Source organism: Dipodomys ordii, unplaced genomic scaffold, assembly GCF_000151885.1.
Source record: "Dipodomys ordii isolate 6190 unplaced genomic scaffold, Dord_2.0 Scaffold15, whole genome shotgun sequence".
Taxonomy (NCBI): Eukaryota; Metazoa; Chordata; class Mammalia; order Rodentia; family Heteromyidae; genus Dipodomys; species Dipodomys ordii.
The window spans coordinates 2,518,421-2,538,991 of NW_012267231.1; the positions used below are offsets into that span (position 1 = coordinate 2,518,421).

The 20,571-nt window shown below is 60.1% G+C and overlaps 1 protein-coding gene across 1 annotated transcript in view; it reads right to left on the reverse strand.

Moving 5' to 3' along the window:
* Acan (aggrecan) overlaps positions 1-15,422 on the reverse strand; it is a 24,139-nt gene extending 8,717 nt beyond the window's left edge. The window contains exons 1-11 of the mRNA XM_013012008.1: positions 15,353-15,422; positions 13,824-14,207; positions 13,390-13,564; positions 12,752-12,879; positions 11,684-11,977; positions 10,278-10,637; positions 9,150-9,324; positions 8,711-8,838; positions 7,256-7,549; positions 5,490-5,705; positions 1,241-4,903 (exon numbers count right to left, since the gene is read on the reverse strand). Of these exons, the coding sequence (XP_012867462.1) occupies positions 1,241-4,903; positions 5,490-5,705; positions 7,256-7,549; positions 8,711-8,838; positions 9,150-9,324; positions 10,278-10,637; positions 11,684-11,977; positions 12,752-12,879; positions 13,390-13,564; positions 13,824-14,207; positions 15,353-15,422 (5,887 nt within the window). The remainder of the gene's footprint in view (positions 1-1,240; positions 4,904-5,489; positions 5,706-7,255; positions 7,550-8,710; positions 8,839-9,149; positions 9,325-10,277; positions 10,638-11,683; positions 11,978-12,751; positions 12,880-13,389; positions 13,565-13,823; positions 14,208-15,352) is intronic.
* Between the last annotated feature and the right edge of the window lie 5,149 nt (positions 15,423-20,571).

The following is a 20,571-nucleotide window of genomic DNA, read 5'->3' on the forward strand; positions in this document are numbered from 1 at the left end:
TACCACTTGAGCCACAGCACCACTTCCGGCTTTTTTCTTTTTGCTTATGTGGTGCTGAGGAATCGAACCCAGGGCCTCGAGCATGCAAGGCAAGTGTTCTACCACTGAGCCACCTTCCCAGCCCTAGAGACCAAGACTTTCTTGGGTTCAAAGAAAATGCCAAAGACTGATGATAGCAGGGGGTTTGGTGCTCAGCGAAAAGTTTGGCTATTCAGATAAACAACAATGTATATGTTGTTCTTCAAGTGACTCAGTGTCCAACCTGTACAACTGTGAGTGATAAATGCAGACCTAAAAACCCTCCAATGCCAAAGGCTACAGAATGAGCTCCATAAATTCATGGGTCCTGGTATGCTGATGGGTTAAAGGAAGGAACCACTCCCAGTGAGGCAGGTGGGAGTCTGGCTGCAAGTGTTGAATGCAGCCTTACTCTCCGGCTCCTTCTTGTTCTGCTCCCGGAAATCTAGCTTTAGGTTTATTTTTTAAAATTTTTTTGGGTAGTTGTGGGGCTTGACCCTTTCCCTGAATTTTTTTTCTTTTTTTCTCAAGGCTAGTGTTCTACCACTTTGAGCCACAGCCCTACTTCCTGCTCAGGCTGGCTTTAAACCGGGATTCTCAGAGCTCAGCCTCCTGAGTAGCTAGAATTACAATGCGTGAGCCACCAGCATCTGGCTTTAGCCTTAGTTTTTTGGAGCTCAGCAATGTGGCTTCATGTGCAGGAGGGAGCTTCTTATGAAGCCGAATGGGTGGTAAAACCTACAAGTGAACAGAGGCCCCGATCCAACCCTGTGGAGTTAGCCAGGAACTCCTTAGAGATTCCCTACTGGAGGGCGGGGCAGAGAGCCACACCCCACACTCTCCCCCAAATTCAACATTTCCTTCAAGTTTTACCTTCAATGTTCAGGCATTTTTTGTGAGCTACTTATAAAATGAGCATTGGCTCGGTATAAAACGAAGTACTAACCAGCCTAAGGATTCAACTTGAGTTGTTTCTTTTCTTTCTCCTCCTAAACCTTTCTGTGGTCTCAGTGCACTGGAAACATGTGCCTGACACATTTTCCTTGGGGTTTCTCCCCCTTCCCCACCACCCCAGCCTCCCAAGGAGCTGGGATTAGAGGATTGAGCCATTGTGCCCGGTTTGTGCTCTGGACTTTAAAATGACACTACCTCCTTCCACACCACAGCTGTCTAGGGTCCAAACTGCAACACACATTTAAAGGAAGAAGATCCCCCACAATACCTTCATCGGTCCACTCTGCTTCCCCTGACCCCTGTGTTCGAGAAGTAGGGCTGGAGGCATCTGTTGGGGCAGCGGCCGTGTTGGAGGTTTGGGTCTGGTCCTCTGTCTGCCAGGGGCTCAGGGACTCGGTTTCCAGATGCGCCTCTGCTGGGCCCTCTGTTGGCTGCTCAAACTCCACGATGCTGGCGGTGATGTCCGTGTCCGGGCCTGAGGTGTGACCAGACGGGTCTCCGCTGATCTCGGTCCTGTCTCCAGAAGCAGAGGGAGCTACTCGTGCCTCTGTGTCCACATCGTAGCCGGTGGTGACCTCTGTGTTTACTTCTGGGCCGGCTGTTCCCTCTCCAGAACCTTCCTGAAAGGCCCAAGGGCTGCCACTGGCACCCAGGCCTGAGGCACTGGCCAGCCCAGCTTCTGGGAAGGCAGCGGGGGTGGACCACGGCGCTTCGCCGCTGGCCTCGGGGTTCACCGTGGCCTCAGGATAGGCAGATGACCCGCCGCTGGCTTCAGGGGTCACAGAAGTTTCTACCCCGGCCCCAGAGAAGGCTGGTGTGGCTCCACTCCACGCCGGGACCTCCCCGCTGGCCTCAGAGGCCCGTGGTGTGTGTGTCGCGGGGGGTCCCCGGCCGAGCTCCTGGGAAACGGTTGGCTCGGTGATGCCCTCCACCAACTCGGAAGCGATCCAGGTGACGTCCGGGGACCCCGAGGCGTCTCCGCTGGCGCTTGCGCGGCCTGAGGAGTCGCCACTTAGATCAGCGGCGGCGGGGCTGGAAAAGTCCCCGCTGGAATCGGGAGGGCTCGGTGGGTCGCTGCCGCTGGCTTCCCGTCCCGGCTGCAGCCTGCTGAGGTCCACAGATCCAGAATGTTCTCCGGAGTGCGCCCCGCCAAGCTCCCACATGCCCGAGGGCCCTTCTCCAGCTTCCTGGGCAGTAGGGGCCTGGGTTCTAGATTCCACCCAGGTTCTGTCCACTAGGGAGACGGTGGGGAGGCCGGACGCCAGCCCACTCCCGGCCTCGGCCCCCCAAGAGTCGCCGCTGACCTCAGCCACACCGCTCGGGAGGCCACTGAATTCCGGAGCCCGTGATGGAAGCCCACTGGAGTCGAATGTTCCAGAAGAATGTCCACTGCCATCCAGCCCCCCAGAGGGGAGGCCGCTGAGCTCCACAGACCCCAAGCCTTCTTCCTCTTTAGACGGAGTGGGGGTTACCTCCACCAAACTGGTGTCCACGAGCACAATGCCAGAAGATTCACCGCTGCCGCTCACGGCCCCAGAGGCGAGCTCAGGGACTCGGGGGGTGGCTTCCCCGAATCCCGCCACCCCCGAGGACTGCCCACTGAGATCGAGAGCCCCGGAGAATTCTCCACTCGGGTCCGTTCTGTCAACTGGCTGACCACTACCAGAAAGAACTCCAGAAGCTTCTCCGCTCACGTCTGGTTGTCCAGAGGAGAGGCCACTGGACTCCATCACTCCAGACGCTTCCCCGCTGCCGTAAGGAAATCCTGATAGCTGCCCACTGACCTCGGAAGTTCCAGACGCTTCTCCGCTCAGGTCAGGAAACTCAGATGACTGTCCACTAGTGCCGAAGAGTCCAGATGCTTCCCCGCTGAGGTCAGGAGAGCCGGACGCATGGCCACTGAGCTCGGCTCCTGAAGCAAGTCCACTGGTGTCCAGCTCACCGACGGGCAGCCCAGAGATTTCCCCGGCACCACTGATGCTGACAATGCCCCTCCCTTCCAGCTCGCTGGCCGTGGTGGCCGTGACCACTTCCACCAGCGTGGCGTCCACAAGGGAGACCGTCGGGAGTCCAGAGGGGAGGCCGCTGAAGTCAGGCAGGCCCGAGGCTGGGCCGCTCCCAAGGTCCCCTCCAGAATACTCACCACTGAATCCAGAGGGGGGGCCGCTCACTTCCGGAGCATGGCCGCTTCCTGGCGTTCCTGAAGGTAGCCAGCCCAAGTCTGGGGCCCCAGACGCAGAGCCTACCACGTCCTCTCCTCCAGAAGGCAGCCCACTGAGGTCCTCGGCTCCAGAAGTGGAAGTTTCTAGGCCCTCCCTTCCTGAAGGCAGCCTGCTGAGGTCCTCAATTCCAGACGCAGAAGTCTCCAGATCTCCTCCTGCAGTAGGAAGCACACTGAGGTCCTCTGCTCCAGACGCAGAAGTTTCTAGACCTTCTCCTCTGGTAGGAAGTCCACTGAGGTCCTCATCTCCAGAAGTAGAAGTTTCTAGACCTTCTCCACTGGTAGGAAGCACGCTGAGGTCCTCATCTCCAGAAGTAGAAGTTTCTAGACTTTCTCCTCCGGTAGGAAGTCCACTGAGGTCCTCAGCTCCAGAACTAGAAGTTTCTAGATCTCCTTCAGTAGGAAGCACACTGAGGTCCTCTGCTCCAGATGCAGAAGTTTCTAGACCTTCTCCACTGGTAGGAAGCACGCTGAGGTCCTCATCTCCAGAAGTAGAAGTTTCTAGACCTTCTCCACTGGTAGGAAGCACACTGAGGTCCTCATCTCCAGAAGTAGAAGTTTCTAGACTTTCTCCTCCGGTAGGAAGTCCACTGAGGTCCTCAGCTCCAGAACTAGAAGTTTCTAGATCTCCTTCAGTAGGAAGCACACTGAGGTCCTCTGCTCCAGATGCAGAAGTTTCTAGACCTTCTCCTCCAGTAGGAAGTCCACTGAGGTCCTCATCTCCAGAAGTAGAAGTTTCTAGACCTTCCCTTCCAGAAGAAAGTCTGCTGAGGTCCTCGGCTCCAGATGCAGAAGTTTCTAGACCTTCTCCAGTAGGAAGCACACTGAAGTCCTCTATCCCAGATGCAGAATTTTCCAGACCTTCTCCTCCAGAAGGCAGTCCACTGACATCCCATCCTCCAGAGGCAGAAGTTTCCAGACCTTCTTTTTCAGTAGGAAGCACATGGAGATCCTCTATCCCAGAAGCAGAAGTTTCTAGATTTTCTCTTCCAGAAGAAATTCCACTGAGGTCTACTCCAGAAGTGGAAGTTTCTGGACCTTCTCCTCCAGAAGGCCACCCACTGACATCCCATCCTCCAGAGGTGGAAGTTTCTAGGCCTTCTCCTCCAGAAGGCCGCCCGCTGAGGTCCCCTAGTCCGGAGGCAGAAGTTTCTAGACCTTCTTCTCCAGAAGGCCGCCCACTGAGGTCCTCTACTCCGGAGGCGGAAGTCTCTAGACCGTCTCCAGAAGGCCGCCCGCTGAGGTCCTCTGCTCCAGAGGTGGAGCCGTCCGCACCCTGGCCTGCAGAGGGCAGACTGCCAACCCCCGGCCGGCCGGCCTGCTCCACGCCGTCTTCCTCCCCGGAGCCCGCCGTGGAGGTGAGGCCGTGGAGGTCCAGGTCGCCGGAGGGCTGGCTGCTCCCGCTGCCCCCTGAGGGCTGGCCGCTGGCGTCGGGGCCTCCCCAGGCCTCTCCGCTGCCTGTGAGGTCAGGGGCCCCCGACGCCTCCCCAGAGCCCGGCGGAGGCGGCTCGGTCCCGCGGGGTGACGGTGAGGACAGCCCCTCCGGAGATTCAGAGGCAGAGGGTTCCACAGGCTCAGCGGCAGTGGCAGTCGGTCCGCCCGTGGCTCCTTCTGTGGCCCCTTCCGTGGCTCCTTCTGTGGCTCCTTCCGTGGCCCCTTCCGTGGCTCCCTCTGCTTCTGGGCCACTGGCAGTCCATGTGGCAGGGGTCCCTGGAGGCAGGGAGGGAGCAAGGTGAGCTCACAGGTGGAACTGAACTCCACGCCTGGCACATGCGACTCTCTCGACAATCACGGAGACGGTCACGGAGGCTTTGTAATGGAGTTCCTTAGGGGGAGAGAGGGCAGGAGGGAGGAGAGGGAGAGCAGGAAAGAGGCGAGGAAGGAGAGGAGGAGGAAGGAAAGGAAAGAAGGAAGGGTGTAGGGATAAAAAGGAAGGAGGGCTGGAGAGAGGGAAGGAAGAAAGGCCTGAAGAAGCAGAGGAAGGAGGGATGGAAGAAGTGAGGGAGAAGAGGGTGGGAGAGAGAGAAGGAAGTGGAAAGAGAGGAAGGAGAGGAGGAAAGGAAGAAAGGAGGAGAGAAGAAGAAGAGGAAGGCAGGAGGGAGGGGAGGAGGGGAAGGGAGGAGGGAAGGAGTGGGAGAGGAGGCAGGAAGGAGGGGAGGAGGGGGAGAGGAGGCAGGAAGGAGGGGAGGAGGGGGAGAGGAGGCAGGAAGGAGGGGAGGAGGGGGAGAGGAGGCAGGAAGGAGGGGAAAGCCGGGATCAGGAAGCCCCTGTACCGTGCTCTGGGCTTGGGACCCACCTGCTGGTGAGGTTGTGGCCACCAAGGTGTCGACTGGCTCCCATGCAGTGTGGCTTTCAGGCTCGATGGTGGAGCTGGGGGCCAGGGTCCTGTCCAGCCCTGGGGGGACGGCGGCCACGTCCGGCCTCACCTGTGTGACGATCCAGTCCTCGGGGCCGGTGGGTGGTGTGGCTGTGCCATGCTTGTCTTCTCCCGGAGAGGGTGCCACTGAGACACCTGAGGGGAGGGGAGCGCGGTTGTGAGGCTCCTGCTGTGTAGGGACCCACCCCCCAGCGGGCCTTGCGTAGGGAGCTGGGGAGTTCCCAGCTCAGCCAGGTAGCCCTGGGCCTGCATGGTTCAGAGTGGCCACCTGCACGGACGCACCATCTCCCCGGGCACTGGGGAGGCCACCGCGCCTCCCCTGCGGTCTGCCGTGCCGGCCTGGGATTACCTCAAAGGCAATGAGTTTGTGTACAATCTCACGTTAGCTGAGTGCGGTCGGCGGCTCATGGCTGCAAGCCAAGCTATTCGGAGGCAGAGATCAGGAAGGTTATCATTCGAAAGCAGCCCAGGCAAAAAAGGTTTGTGAGACCACCCTTCCCCCACCCCCACACCAGGTGTGGAGGCTCAAGTCTGCCATCCCAGCCCGAGGAAAGCACAAATAGTGGGATTGCTGTCCGGGTTGGCCCTGATCAAAACGCAAAACCCCCATCTGAAAAATAACACACAAAAAGGGCCGGGGGTGTGGTTCCAGTGGTAGCGTGTCGGCTGAGCAAGCTCAAGGCCCTGAGTTTAGGCCAAGACATTTAAAAAAAAATTCAACCCTCCCCCCCAAACCCAGCCAATCAGGGAAGCTGAAGAGGAAACAAACTTCTGTGTGGCTAGTACCAGGCTGAGGGCACTGAAGGGTGGGTGCTGAGGGGCTGATGGCCAGGAATTTACCTGGCCTGGTTTCTGCAGCTCATGCCAGGGAACCGGGCCTGGAATGAAGGCCTCACCACCTCCCAGGGGAAGGGAGCCTGAACTGGGAATGGGGTTTGAACGGTGATCCTGGAGATCTGGGGAAAACTTGGGAGGGTGGGGGAGATGACTTTCTGTTTTGTATTTTATCCCTCCCCCTCCCTTCATTGTATTTGGAAATTTAATTTGCAAAATAATTTGCAAAGGTACTTGGAAGACTGGAAAGCGGGTCCGAGCTGTTCTGCAGTTGACACTTGGGTCAGCACATCCTGTCCTGTGGGTGCTGGGGGCGCTGGTCCAAGCAGGGGCCACGCCCTGGCCACACTCAGATGTCCACAGTTACAAACCTTGAATGATTTGGTGCTTAGTAAAGAATGACTGGGCTAAACTGGTGAGTAGATCTTTGCAAGCGTGTACACATGAGCAGAGTACGTGCCACACAGATGTCCATATGTGTGTGTGGATAGATGTTTTCCTACGTGTGCAACCGCTCAATCAGATCACCATTTACAAAGAATCAGAGGGACAGAGAGGTTAACTCGCCTGTCGGGTGTCACTACAGCTATCTAAATAGCAGGGCCATAATTCGATTTGGGTCCGGCTGTCTTTATGTTTCTCTACGTGTTCGTGGGGAACTTTAGGTTTAACCTTTCCTTGTCAAACTCTGGAGTCTAGTGAGCTCCGGGCTGTGCTGGGCGGGGCAGGACGGCTGTGTTCTGACTCTGCTGAGTGGCAGGGGTGGACCAGGGGTGGACCAGGCCTGGGTGGCAGCCTGGGGGGGGGCGGTGTCTTCAGCAGAGGGGGCTCTGGGGAGAAGAAGGCCATACCTCGGAAGCAGAAGGCGTGGTGTCGTGACAGCGGGTCGGGCAGGCCGGTCTGGTTGGGGTAGAGGTAGACGGTCCTCACGCCTGGCTTGTCCCCGCCACAGGCGGGCCTCGGGGTCACGATGGGGTAGCGCAGGCTGCCATCTGCCAGCCAGCCGGCATAGCACTTGTCCAGGCCGCGGCTCCAGGCAGCGTACAGCTGCCCGGTGGAGGCCAGGGTGGCGTTCTGGGACTCGCAGAAGGCCACGGCTTCCTGGAAGGTGAACTGCTCCAGACGAGTGACAAAGAACACCTCCCCTGGGGACAGAGGCAGCCCTGTGACCCTCCAACACCTAACCTCGCCCGGTGCAACCATGGCCCCGCCCCTTCCAGGCCCCGCCCACTTCCACCTCTGCTCCTATAGGCCATCTCCACTCAACCACGCCCACCAGGCCATGCCCCCACAGGACCACGCCCTCACAGGCCACACCCACAGCCACCTCTGCTCCTATAGGACATCTCAGCTCAACCACGCCCACCAGGCCATGCCCCCACAGGACCACGCCCCCACAGGCCAGCCCACTACAACTTCTATAGGTCCTCATCTCCATTCAACCACGCCCCCATGTCATGCCCCACCAAAGGCCACACCCCCACAGGCCACACCCACTCCAACGTCTGCTCCTATAGGTCCCCATCGCCAACCATGCCCTCTAACCACGCCCCACGCCCCAGCCCTAAGATTTCTTGGGACCCTGTGAAATAGGTTGGCCCAAAGGCCTTGGTTTGACTGGGCTGGGCTCTAGACTTTTCCGAGACTCAGGACAACCCTTCATTAAAAAAAAATAAAAAGGCAGTGTCACCAGCCAGCTGGGCAGAGGTGGCCATGTCCTTTCTGTCCCTCCCCTTCTTCCTGCATTCTCCAGTCATACCTAAGCCTTCCCAGGCGGCTTGCCTGGATGCCCCCTGACCCCCTTTCCCAGGTAGACAGCCCATATCCTGGCTGCTGCAGACCTGTCCCAGGTCCCCCGTGGGCTCACGCAGGGCAGAGCCAGGGCCTCTGGAAGTTAGGAAGAGGGAGGCTCACATTTCACTTCTACCCAAGACCTATTTGCACTGTCAGGTCCCATAGGTCCCATTGGTCTCATCTGCAGCTCAGTGAGGACTCAGAGAAGCCTTTGGTGTGGGTGGGAAGCAGATAAAGGTCTGTGGCTGGGGAAGAGCCAGATTAGACAGCTAAGGAGGGTCTGTCTCCCTGCAGGACTTCTCAGGGCCTTTGCTCTCCTCCGAAGCCCTGGGACAGCAGGAAGCTGATGTTTTACACCAAACGGATGGACTGACCCACCGAACTCGCTGCTTGTCGAAGGAGCCGGTGTCCCCTGCTCTGTTGGGGATCCCACAGGGCAGAGGGGCTTGAGCTGAGGCCCCTCTGAGGCCCCGGCCCGTGCAGGGACCAGCCCGGGAGAAGGGGGTCCGTACCTTGAAGCTCCGCCACGTAGCAGTACACGTCGTAGGTTTCCGATGACGGCCGCACGCCGTAGGTCCTGACCCCGGGGCTGCTGTCCTTGTCGCCCACACATGGGGTCCGGGGGCTGACAATGGGGTACCTGCAGCAGCGGAGGGGGGAACAGAGGCGGGGGGGGAGGTGTGAGAGGGCCGTGGAGGAGGGGGCTGGGATCCCTGGGAGCTGCCATGTTTATGATCATAAATGATGGACGGCGGGGTGGGATTCGAACCGGTGATCACCCCATGCAACAACTATCTGAGATGGGAAATGGGGAGGGGGGGAGCCCCTGGCGTTGGCAGGGAGCCTGCCCCTCAGGGTGGAGAGAAGCAGGGGGCTTGGGTGGGGGGTCTCCGGAGCACCACACAGCCCCAGCAGCACCCGGTGTGTCTCAGGAAAGAGGTCCGGGCTCACCTGACCGTCTGGTCCCGCAGCCAGCCGGCGTCACACTGCTCGTAGCCCGCCTCATAGGCCGCCTGCAGCTGCTCGGGCGAGGCCATGACGGCCCCCGTGCGCAGGCAGGCCTGCCCAGCCTCCTCGAAGGTCAGCGAGTAGCGCGTGGACCCCGGGCGGTAGTGGAACACCACCCCTGAGTGGGGAGCAGAGGGACATGGAGTGAGGTTGGCCCCGCCATGCCCTGGGGCGGGGCTACGCCAATGCCCCCCCCCCCGCCACGGGACAAATAGGATTCATCCTGGCAGGTGGGCACCGCTCAGCAAGGGCGTGTGTCCCAAAGCCCCCCTCCCCGCCTGGAGGCCACGCCAGAATGTTCTTCCTGGCACAGGCTCATGTTCGAGGAGCAGCTAGACTCTGTGGTATGTGATACCCCAACTTTCCAGACATTACTGAATGAACAGAACACAGCCATAGGGCAGGAAGAACTTTCTAGAAAGGGTCTATACCAAGCTTTATGATTTTTTGTTTTTGCTTTGTTTGTTTTTTGGTCAGTCGTGGGGCTTGAACTCTGGGCCTGGGCACTGTCCCTCAGCTCTTCAGCTCAAGGCGAGCGCTCTACCACTTGAGCCACAGCGCCACTTCTGGTTTTCTCTGAGTGGTTTATTGGAGATAAGAGTCTCACGGACTTTCCTGCCCAGGCTGGCTTTGAACCGTGATCCTCAGGTCTCAGCCTTCTGAGTAGCTAGGATGACAGGTGTGAGCCACTGGCGCCCGGCTGTATTTGGTTGTTGTTGTTGTTTGTTCTTTAACTTTTTAAGACAAGGTATTGCTAGGTAGCCCAGCCTGTGCTGGGATTCAAAGTCCTCTCGCTTTAGCCTCCTAAGTGCCGGGATTACAGGTGTGCACTGCTCTGCCTGGAATCCAGTCAGGCTCTGTGAGCCGTTGGAGTCCTGCCCCCTCTGCCTGGCTTAGCTCCCGTTGGCCTAAGTTAGCTGCAAACAAGTCAAGGGGTTTGGCTCTGCATTTGTAGACACTGAAATCTGACGTTCGTATCATCTTCCCTGTCACAAAGTATCGTTCTTCTTCTGACTCTGTGCCCCACCGGCCGCCCCACCTGCCCCGGTGTCCGCCCCGCGTGGCACTCACCCCCCGATGAGCCAGGCTGTCCTGGAAGCCCGGCTGCGCCTGGCCCGACGGTCACCTGTACCACGGGGTCCTGGCTGGTGAAGGCCGTGGCGGGGCCCAGCCCGGGCGTGGATTCTTCTGGAAGGTCCCAGGGCCTGGTGGCCTCAGGGGCGACTGGGAAGGGGGCGTCGGGCTCCGGGGTGGTGGGGGAGAGGTGGAAGAGGGGCTTGGCGGTGAGGATCACGTTGCCCCGGGCCTCCCCCTCCGTGGCGTTCCCGGGCAGCGGCAGCTCCAGGTCCGGCCAGGTCACCGTCTGTACGGTGATGTCCTCCTCGCCGCCCAGTCCGAAGAAGTTTTCGGGGATGTCCAGGAAGTCTTCACCTGGGGCAGGGGGCGGGGCCGAGCCTTAGCCTGGCAGCTTGGGATTGGCTGGAGCAGGAGGTTCCCAGCTCCAGCGAAAACGCCCAAAAGCCTCAAGTGGGGCTGTGGCTCAAGGGGTGGAGCGCCGGCCTCGGGTGAAAAAGCTCAGGGACAGCGAGCGCCAGGGCCCTGAGTTCGAGCCCCAGTACTGGAACAACAACAACAACGACGACAAAACCAAGTCTAACTTATCAAAGGAAGGTTCTTGTTCCACCTTTTCTGATTCTTTCAGTAATGCGTTGGCCTTCTTTTATTCATATTATTCATAATTAATCATTATTATTGATTACCTGCCATACCGGGGCTTGAACTCAAGAGTCTGGTACAGAAAGTTCTCTACCACTTATACCCTGTCCCCAGTCCTTGTTTAGCTTTATTATTTATTTTTGTGGGTTGTGGGGCCTGAACTCTGGGCCTGGGCGCTGTCCCTCAGCTCTTCAGCTCAAGGCAAGCGCTCTACCACTTGAGCCACAGCACCACTTCCAGTTTTCTGAGTGGTTCATTGGAGATAAGAGTCTCATGGACTTTCCTTCCCCGGGCTGGCTTTGAACTGTGATCCTCAGATCTCAACCTCCTGAGTAGCTAGGGTGACAGTCGAGAGTCACTAGTCGCTGGCGCTGTATTATTTTTTTACATGGGGTCTTGCTTTTGTCTACAGCTGGTCCTTGACTTCCACCCTCCTCCCTTTGCTTCCTACGTAGCTGGGGCCACAGATGTGTGGCACCACACATTGTTAAGATGGAATCTTTCTTTTCTTAAACCCAGACTGGCTTTGAACTGGGATTCTCCTGAGGACCTGGGATTACAGGTGTGCACTACCCTGCCCGGTCCTCCTTTCAACACATTCTATTAAAAACAGCAGGTATCAGCAGCCTCCCGTGGGTGAGGGCATGCGAGGGCCGGGGCTCCAGCTTTCCCGGGGTGGCGGGGATGTGGGGACGGTCAGCGATCCACACTGAGGACCCGCAGGATCCACACTGAGGCTGCGAATCCCCGCCCCCCCTCACCTGTGTAGCAGATGGCATCGTAGCGGGACGAGGGGTCGGGGTAGCCGGTCTGGTTGGCGTGCAGGTAGACGGTCCTCACGCCCAGCAGGTTGCCCCCGCAGTTGGGCCGGGCTTTGGAGATGGGGTAGCGCACGCTGCGGTCCGCCAGCCAGCCCGCGCTGCACATGTCCATGCCGCCCTGCCAGGCCAGGTAAAGCTGGCCGGTGGTGGCCAGCCGGGCGCCCAGCCGGCGACACTCGCTGGCCGCTTCCTGGAAGGTGAACTTCTCTGGGGACGTGGCGTAGAAGACCTCGCCTGGGGATGACACGGCCGGTGGGTGCGGGTGTCCTCTCCCCCACCCCCGTCCTGCTCCGGCCAGGCCCCCTGGTTGAGCCCAGGTCCTGATCCACATACCCCAATCTCAGGGCTCACCACTCACTTCCTGCTTTCTGGGTTTGGAGCAGGAAGACATCAACTATTTGTGTGTGTGTGTGCACGCACGCGCTGTGTGTGCCCATGTGCCCGGTCCTGGGGCTTGAACTGAGGGCCTGGGCGCTGTTACTGAGCTTCTTTTGCTCAAGGCGAGCGCTCTACCACTTGAGCCACAGCCCCATTTCTAGTTTTCTGAGTGGTTCATTGGAGATAAGAGTTTCACAGGCTTTCCTGCCCGGGCTGTTTTGAGCTGTGATCCTCAGATCGCAGCCTCCTGAGTAGCTAGGATGGCAGGCGTGAGCACTGGACCAAGAGCAGGGAGGAAAATCTCCCTGGCTCAGAACCATCCACGCCCAGCCTCTTGCTGTACCCAGTCCCACCAGGAGGGGGCGGTCTTGTGATCAGAGCAGATCTCCCACTAGGGATGGAACCCCGGCCTCCTCCGGCATGCTAAGCAAGCGCTCTACTATTTGAGTGACTCCCTCAGCCCTTCTGCTTTTCTTCTGTTTTCCAGACAGGGTCTCCCCCATCACCTGCATCCACGTCTAGCCTTGAACTCACGATCCTCCTGCGTCAGCCTCCCAGGTAGCTGGGATTACAGGCATGCACCACCACACCCGGCTAAAGCAGAGGCGGGCTGGGGGTGGGAGGCCTCACCCTCCATCTCCTCCGCAAAGCAGTACACGTCGTAGGTCTCGTTGGTGTCTCGGATGCCGTAGGTCCTCACGCCGGGGAATTCATCCTTGTCTCCATAGCAGCCTTCCCGGGGCGTGTGGATGGGGTACCTGCCAGGAACCCACAGTGGGGTGTGACCCGGGGATGTGGGGGGCTGCTCGGAGTCTGGCACCCAGCTTTCTGTGTTCATAGTCATTCATGAGGACTGAGCATCAGCACTGAAGGCGGTCCTCAGGACTGAGCATCAGTACCACATTGGGTCTACTGGGACCAGATAGTAACTACGTGATCATGGGCCACTAGGGCCTAGAAATGACCACTCTATGGAATGAAGCGGACCCAGTGTGCAAACCAAGGTGGCGCTGTGCTAATAAAACTTTATTCAAAGAAACAAAGGATGACCGCATGAGGCAGATGCTGTACCCTGTGTGTGTGTGTGTGTGTGTGCGTGTGTGTGTGTGCGTGCATGTGTGCTTGCGTGTGCCAGCATGCTAAGATTCCGTCTCGGCTCTGTTTGGCTGTGTGTGCGCGTATGGCTGGTTTGTGGGTGGACGCTCTCCTGCGGGAGGCCCGGGGCGGTCCCCGCTCTCCTCCCCGCGCCCGCACCCAGGCCGGCTCACCTGACGGTCTGGTCGGCCAGCCAGCCGGCGTCGCACTGGTGGAAGCCATCCTCGTAGGCGGCCTGCAGCTGCTCGGCCGTGGCGATCACCGCGCTGTTCTGCAGGCAGGCCCGCTGCGCCCGGTCGAAGTCCAGCGTGTAGCGCGTGGAGATGGCGCGGTAGTGGAACACGATGCCTGCGGGGAAGCCCCGTCAGGCACCCGCTCGGCCTGCCCCCGAGGAGGCCGGGGGCCTCAGGCACTGCCGGGGCTGGGGTCCCCCTGGTGGTGAGAGGGGGAGGCTCACAGCCCACCGGGTGTTCCTATTTGGGGTAAAATGGATCACAGGACGCCGGAGCCTGCCGGGCACCCGGAAGCACCCGTTGCAGGCCCAGCTCTGGGTGACCGGGCTGGGGCTGGGCCCGGTGTGCATGCCCCTCTCCCCTGCGCCCCTCACCTTTGACCACCACCTCCAGGGTGGCCTCGCTGTCCGCGATGCCGTGCGTCACCTCGCAGCGGTAGACGCCCGAGTCGTTGGAGCGCAGGCTCTGGAGCTCCAGGGTGGCGTCGCTGGGGATGGCGGGGTAGTTGGGCAGCGAGACCTTGTTGCGGTAGGCGCTGTGGACGCGCACGCGGCCCTCGGTGGCCACCAGCAGCACCACCTCCTCCTCCTTCGACACGCGGCTCCACTTGATCCTCGGGGCGAGCGCAGCGGTGAACGGGGCGGTGGTCACGGGGTGCGCGGGCTCCATGAAGTAGCAGGGGATGGTGAGGGCGGAGCCCAGGAGGACCCGCAGGGGGGAAGGCTGCGGGATGCTCACGCTCAGCGCGTTGTCATGGTCTGCGAGGGGGGAGGGCACACCGCCGTCAGGGACCCCCCTAGAGAGGCCCACCCCGCTTCCCCGGGGAGTCTTCTAGAAGTGGTGCTCCCCGGGGAGCCCGGTCCACGATGGGCTGTGTGGTACGGGAATGCCCGGGCAGCCATGTCCTCCACCACCCCGCTGCGGGTGGTGATGCACGCCTGTAATCCCAGCTCATCTGGGAAGCACAGGTCTCCGGTAAGGGGGATCACAGTGCAAAATCAGCCTCGCCGAGAGCAAAGAAAAAATATGGCGCCGGGCAATCAAGACACGAGATCCAGTCTGAAAAATGAACCAGCAAGTAAAAGCCCCGAGTTTAAACCCCTGAAGACAGAGAGAGAGACAGACAGACAGAGGCAGAGAGTGAGAGAGAAGAGAAAGAAGGGGGGGGGGAAACAGAGGACAACCTAGGCAGAAAAGTCCTACTGGAGACTCATCTCCAGTGAACCCCCAGAAATGGAGCTGTGGTTCGCGTGGTAGGGCGCTCGCCTTGAGCTGAACAGCACAGGGACAGCACCCAGGCCCTGAGTTCAAGCTCCATGGCTGACAAAACAAACAAAAGAAAGAAAGAGCAGGTGTTGGTTGCTCACGCCTGTCACCCTAGCTACTCAGGAGGCTGAGATCTGAGGATCACAGTTCAAAGCCAGCCCAGGCAGAAAAAGTCTGTGAGACTCTTATCTCAGTAAACCACCAGAATACTGGAAATGGTGCTATGGCTCAAGTGGTAGAGCGCTCGCCTTGAGCTGAAGAGCTGAAGGACAGCGCCCAGGCCCAGAGTTCAGGCCCCACCACTGACAAAAAAAAAAAAAAAAAAGAGAGAAAAGAAAAGAAAGAAAGAAAGTAAAGAAAATACGTTCAACACCAGCCGCGCGTCACTCTCTCTGGGTATTTCCATCTTCCCTTGGTCCCTCCCTGGGTCAGCATGTGGCAGGGGTTCTGAGTGAGGCCTGGGACCTGTGTGTGCACGTGGGTGTATGCATGTGTGCATCGCAGGACCACGTGTGCAGGACCATGAAAAGGCCAGGAAAGGGAGTGTGTGTAACTGTGTCTCTGTATGAAGCAGCACTAGGTTCAGTACCCAGAACTGAGAACCCAGCACTCAGGGCCTACGCAGTGTTTTCCTTACCTGGCATTTCCTCTGCTCTGGCTGCTGCGAGGACCCGCAGAGTCACGAAAACCAAGAGTAGCGTGGTCATGGTTCACCTGCAAGAGCAGCGGCGGCATTAGCTGTGTGCTGAGCTGCAGGGAGGTGACCTCTGACCCCTGACCCCGGACCCCCGGTGCACCCTGACCGACTTCCCCATGTGACGTGTGACCGTGCCTACGGTGGGGGGGGTGGCTGCAGGGTCCCACCCGGCCCCCGGCCCTCCCCAGACCTGTCCCCCTCTAGGTCCTCGGGTCTCCTTAAACCCCGTGGAGCAGACCGTGCTTTCCCCAGGGGTGTCGGCCTCCGCGGGACAGGAGGGAAGGAATCCCTCCTCCCGGGAGCACTCTGCAGCCGGGACCTGCTGGGCTGTGGCCCGTCCACATAACCCGGGTGGGGGGGCGCCCGTACTGGCTGGGGGGCGGCTGGGATCACTGGTGTGAGGAGGGAGGAGACCATGCTGCCTACTGACCTTGCTCTGTCCCCGACCCGTGGTCCACCAGGTGGCGCTGTTGGCCCGGTCACCATTGCTGGGGGGACTGGCTAACTTGGGGGGACTGGTGTCTCCCTCTGGTGGGGAGCAGGCTGGGACGGGGGGGGGGGCCTCAGGAGCCCCTCTCCTGCCTCTACCCCACTCGAGTCCCACGCGTCCGTGTTGGGCGTGGGGGGCGTCCCATGCCAGTCTGGAAAATTCCCAAGTTCCCAGAAGGAGCCCTGGCTCTCTCCCAGGGCTGAGTTCCTGGTGAGAAGCTCAAACACGTCCGGGGCTGGCTCCCGAGGGTGAGCGCGAGGGGCTGCGGGGTGGAGGGCCGGGGCCCGGGGCTGGGAGAGCAGAGGGGGCCCCTGTGGGGGACCCGGGGGGGGCGGGCGGGAGATGGAGGCGCCCCTCGGGGCCGGGCCAGGCCTCCCTACATTCCCCCTTGGAACCTCGGGGCCCGAGGCAGACACAGGGCGCTGTTCATCCTAGACCGCCCTTCGCTGGGAAGTTGTGCACACACGTGTGTATGTGTGCACGCACGTGTGGAGTTGTGTTTCTTCTCTCCTGCTTCGAACAAGCTGGACATTGTGTGTGGGGATGCAGTGCGGTTCTGTTTTTTTTTTCTTTCCCTTCTCCTTGGCCTAGACCAGGAAATGGGAGGGCAGCAGGGGGGGGGCTGGGGTCCTGGGCAGCAGGGGGGGCTGGGGTCCTGGGCAGCAGGGGGGGCTGGGGTCCTGGGCAGCAGGGGGGGCTGGGGTCCTGGGCAGCAGGGGGGGCTGGGGTCCTGGGCAGCAGGGGGGCTGGGGTCCTGGGACGGGGGGGGCGTTGGTAAGAGCGGGCAGAGAAGCGGCATTTTATGTCTTCTTTCTGGAAGACCAACTTATGATGGCCAGGCGGCCATAAATATGTTCTTGTGTGTGTGTGTGTGTGTGTGTGTGTATGTGTGTGTGTGTTTTCTCAGCTGTAAAGAAAATAGGGAGAAATTCCATTCTGTCTGGGCTCCCAGCGTCTTGGGGACTCACTGCGGCTTTTATTCGTGGGGAGACTAACTGCCGGTCCCAGACTGGGCGGACAGACAGGGCGTCTTTCTCCCCGGCCAGCAAAGCAAAGCGAGGTGGAGGCGGGCAGGGTGGGGCTGGGGAGCGCAGGGGTGCGGGGGGTGGGTGGGAGGGGGGAGCAGCTGTCATCTTAGCGGCGACCAATGAGGAGGCTGGGTGTGTTCCTGTGTGAGTGCGCGTGCTCGCGGTGTGTGCACACGTGTGTGCCTGCGTGCGCTCGGCCTTGAGGGAGACCTGCAGGCCCTCAGCCTCAACCTGGGGCTGGGAGGGGAGGCTTTGGGCTCTGGGGGTGAGGGTTGGACTTGAAGAGGACTTTCCAGAACATTCCTTTCACAAACAGCACCGCTCCCCCCCCCCTGCACGACGGAGTCACCAGGACATCGGGAGGAAAGGGATGCCGCCATGCTCTGTGGGACCCGGGCGCCACGAGCGTTCAGTTCGCTTTCCTTCTCGTCTTTTCCGTGGGCATCTGCTCGGCTACTGCTTTAGTTCCTGTGATTCCCCTTCTCCCTCCCCCAGTCGTGGAGCTTGAATGTGGCCTGGGCTCTGTCCCGGAGCTTCTTTTGCTCAACTAGCACTCTACCACTTGAGCCACAGCACCACTTCTGGCTTTGTCTGTGTATGTGGCATACAGGCTTCAGGCCTGCTAGGCGAGCACTCTGCCACTGAGCCACCTTCCCAGCCCCTGCTTTCCATGTCTTTGCACCCCTTTGCTTTGCCGTGGGACGCAGTGGGTGAACGGACGGAGCCGTGGAAGGTTGGAGAAACCCCGGCGCACACCCGTTTCAGTGCTTGAGTTTCACAGGAGGAACCGGAGGCCAAGGACCACACAGATGGTGGAGGCGGAGCTAGAACCAGGCCTGGGGGCCGGCCCCCCACAATTCCCAGCGCCCGGGGGCTTGGTTAGGCGGTGCTGTGTCTGTGTCTTTGCTAGCACCCTCTGGGGTTCCTGAACGAATCAACAGCGGAGTGTCTTACCCTGCCGAGGGTTGGTGGTATAGCTCACGCCTGTAATCCCAGCTGCTCAGAAGGCTGAGGTCTGAGGATCCCTATTCAAAGGCAGCTCAGGGAAGCTCCTGAGCCTCTGATCTCCAACTGACCACCAAAAAGCCAGAAGTAGAGGTGTGGTTCGAGGGGGTAGAGCACCAGCTCAGGGGCAGTGGCCAGGCCCTTCAGTCCCCCCTCCTGGGGGAGGGGGGGAGCAGTCCGTATGGCATGTGACATAGAATCTCACACTATTCTCTGAGGAACAGCCCTTCCACCCCTGGGCTCCAGGGAAGCCGCGCCGTGGGGCGCACCCATGAGGTGCATTTTGGGGTACAGGGAGAATCTGTACCCTGGCATGGCATTATGACTGCGTTTTCCTTCTTCTGAGTGTGGCTTTCCTGGGAGTGTGTGTGTGTGTGTGTGTGTGTGTGTAAGAGCCGGGGGCAGAGCACGGCGTCTCTAGCCGTGGAGTGACGGCTGCTCTGTTCGGGTCACTGTTCTGTGTCCCCGGGGCCGAGGCTCTGAAGCCCGAGGCCGCAGGCCTGCCCGAGCCCCCCACGCTGTGTGAACTGTGATCCTCAGATCTCAGCCTCCTGAGTAGCCAGGGTGCACCAGCGCCCCGCAGACACAGCACCGGGGACCAAACAGCGCCAAGGACTGGGGTGTTAGACCCCTGGGGTGGGTGTGAGGGTGGGTGTGACTGCAGCTGTGGCGGTCCTGAGGGTGGACACGTGGATGAAGGGGGCCCAGCCCTCCTCCTCCGGTAGGAGGCGCCTGCTTCCCAATCACTGACCAGATGCTCCCGTCTCTACCAGCGAGGACCCGCCCCTTCCCGCCTCGCCCTGCCCCCGCCCTGCACCTTGGCGGTTGTTTCCCCTGCATTAATTTCAGACTCTCTGTCAACACCAGGCCTGATGGACAGAGGGTTCTGGAAGGGAATGTCCCCCAGCCTGAGCTTCCCGACAGGCCAAGCGCCATGCCCCGGGGCGCCAGGACCCTGGGCCAAGCCGGCCTGGCTCACAGAGGGGTCGGGGTCGGGGGCCAGGAGACAGCGGCCAGGCCTGAGCTCCAAGCCAGCTGCCCGCCTGGCCTCAGCCCTGCCCAGGGCTCGCCCTCCCTCCTTCCTTCCTCCCCTCCCTGCTTCCTTCTCCCTCCCCTTCCCCTCCCTTCCCCCCTCCCCCTCCCTCCCTCCCTTCTTTCCCTTCCTCCCTTTTCTTTCCTCCTTCCTTTCCTTCATTCTTTTATTCTTTCCCTCCCTCCTTCCTTCCTTCCTTCCTTCCTTCCTTCCTTCCTCCCTCCTCCCTCCTCTCTCCCCTTCCAGTTGAGGGCGGGGGGGGGGCGAGGAGGGGCTGGAGGCATTTCTCCCCGGGGGCCTTCACGTGGGAGGCCGCTGGGGCGAAGGGGAGAGGCGGCCACGGCACAGGGGGATGGGCCCGCCTGTCCTGTCCACCCCTGCCGGCCCCACGGCCCCCCTCCCGCTGCAGCCAGCGCCCCTCCACCCTCCGTCTCTCAGCCGGCCCACAGATCACACATGGCATCTGGGAAGCGTGGTGGAAGTTTCTGGCGCGTGAGCGCCCTGCGTCCCTCCCCCACTGCGGGGACCCCCTCCCCAGCGCTGTGTGACTGGTTGTAGATGAGACTCGGCCTCTCCTGTGTCCCCACGTGACCTGTTTTGAGGTGACACTGCCCAGCCTCAAGACCAGCAGACGCCCCCACGGCCGGTGGGAGGGGGCGGGGGGGGAGCCCAGGGACAGCTCTGTCTTCTCGCCCCAGAGGACCGTGGGGGCAGAGGAAGGCTTTCAAGCCGAGGGCACCCACAGAACTTCCTCCGGGCTCACACCAGGGGTTCAAAGGTGGGCAGCTTCCTGTCTGTGGCCGGGACGCCCAGCCCAACCCTCCGGAAGATTCAGACACCGCATCTTCCAGAGCTCCTTAGGTGATTCGAACTCTGAACTCAGTGACCGTGGCCAGCAGGCCAGGGACAGAGCCACTGCTTGACCCTGGGTGGGTCCCCCCTCCCCCAGCCATCTGTCCACCCCCCCCACACACACAGCACAACTGCTATACCCACAGTGACCTCCAGAGGACGCTGCAGTCCAGGACTGTGCCTAGACCAGCACCCAGGGAACACCTAGAATCGCTTCCTGAAGCCAAGGAGAGAAGACTGGCCTCAGGGGCTTTCCTTGTCAAAAGTGGAAAAGAATGTGAAATACACTGGTCCACCCATCATCCATCCACCCCCCACCATCCATCCACCCACCATCCATCCATCTATCCATCCATCCATCACCCATTCATCCATCATCCATCCACCCATCCATCCATCATCCATTCATCCATCATCCATCTACCCATCCATCCATCAGGCATTCATTCACCCACCATCCATCCATCTATCTATCCACCCATCCATCCATCATCTATTCATCCATCCATCCACCCTTCCACCCACCTATCCACCCATCCATCATCCATCAATCCATCCATCCATCCATCCATCAATCCACCCACCCATCCACCCACCCATCCATCCATCAATCCACCCACCCATCCATCCACTCATCCATCCATCCATCCATCAATCCACCCACCCACCCATCCATCCACCTATCATCCATCTATCCATTCATCCATCATCCATCCATCCATCCATCCATCCACCCATCCATCCATCCATC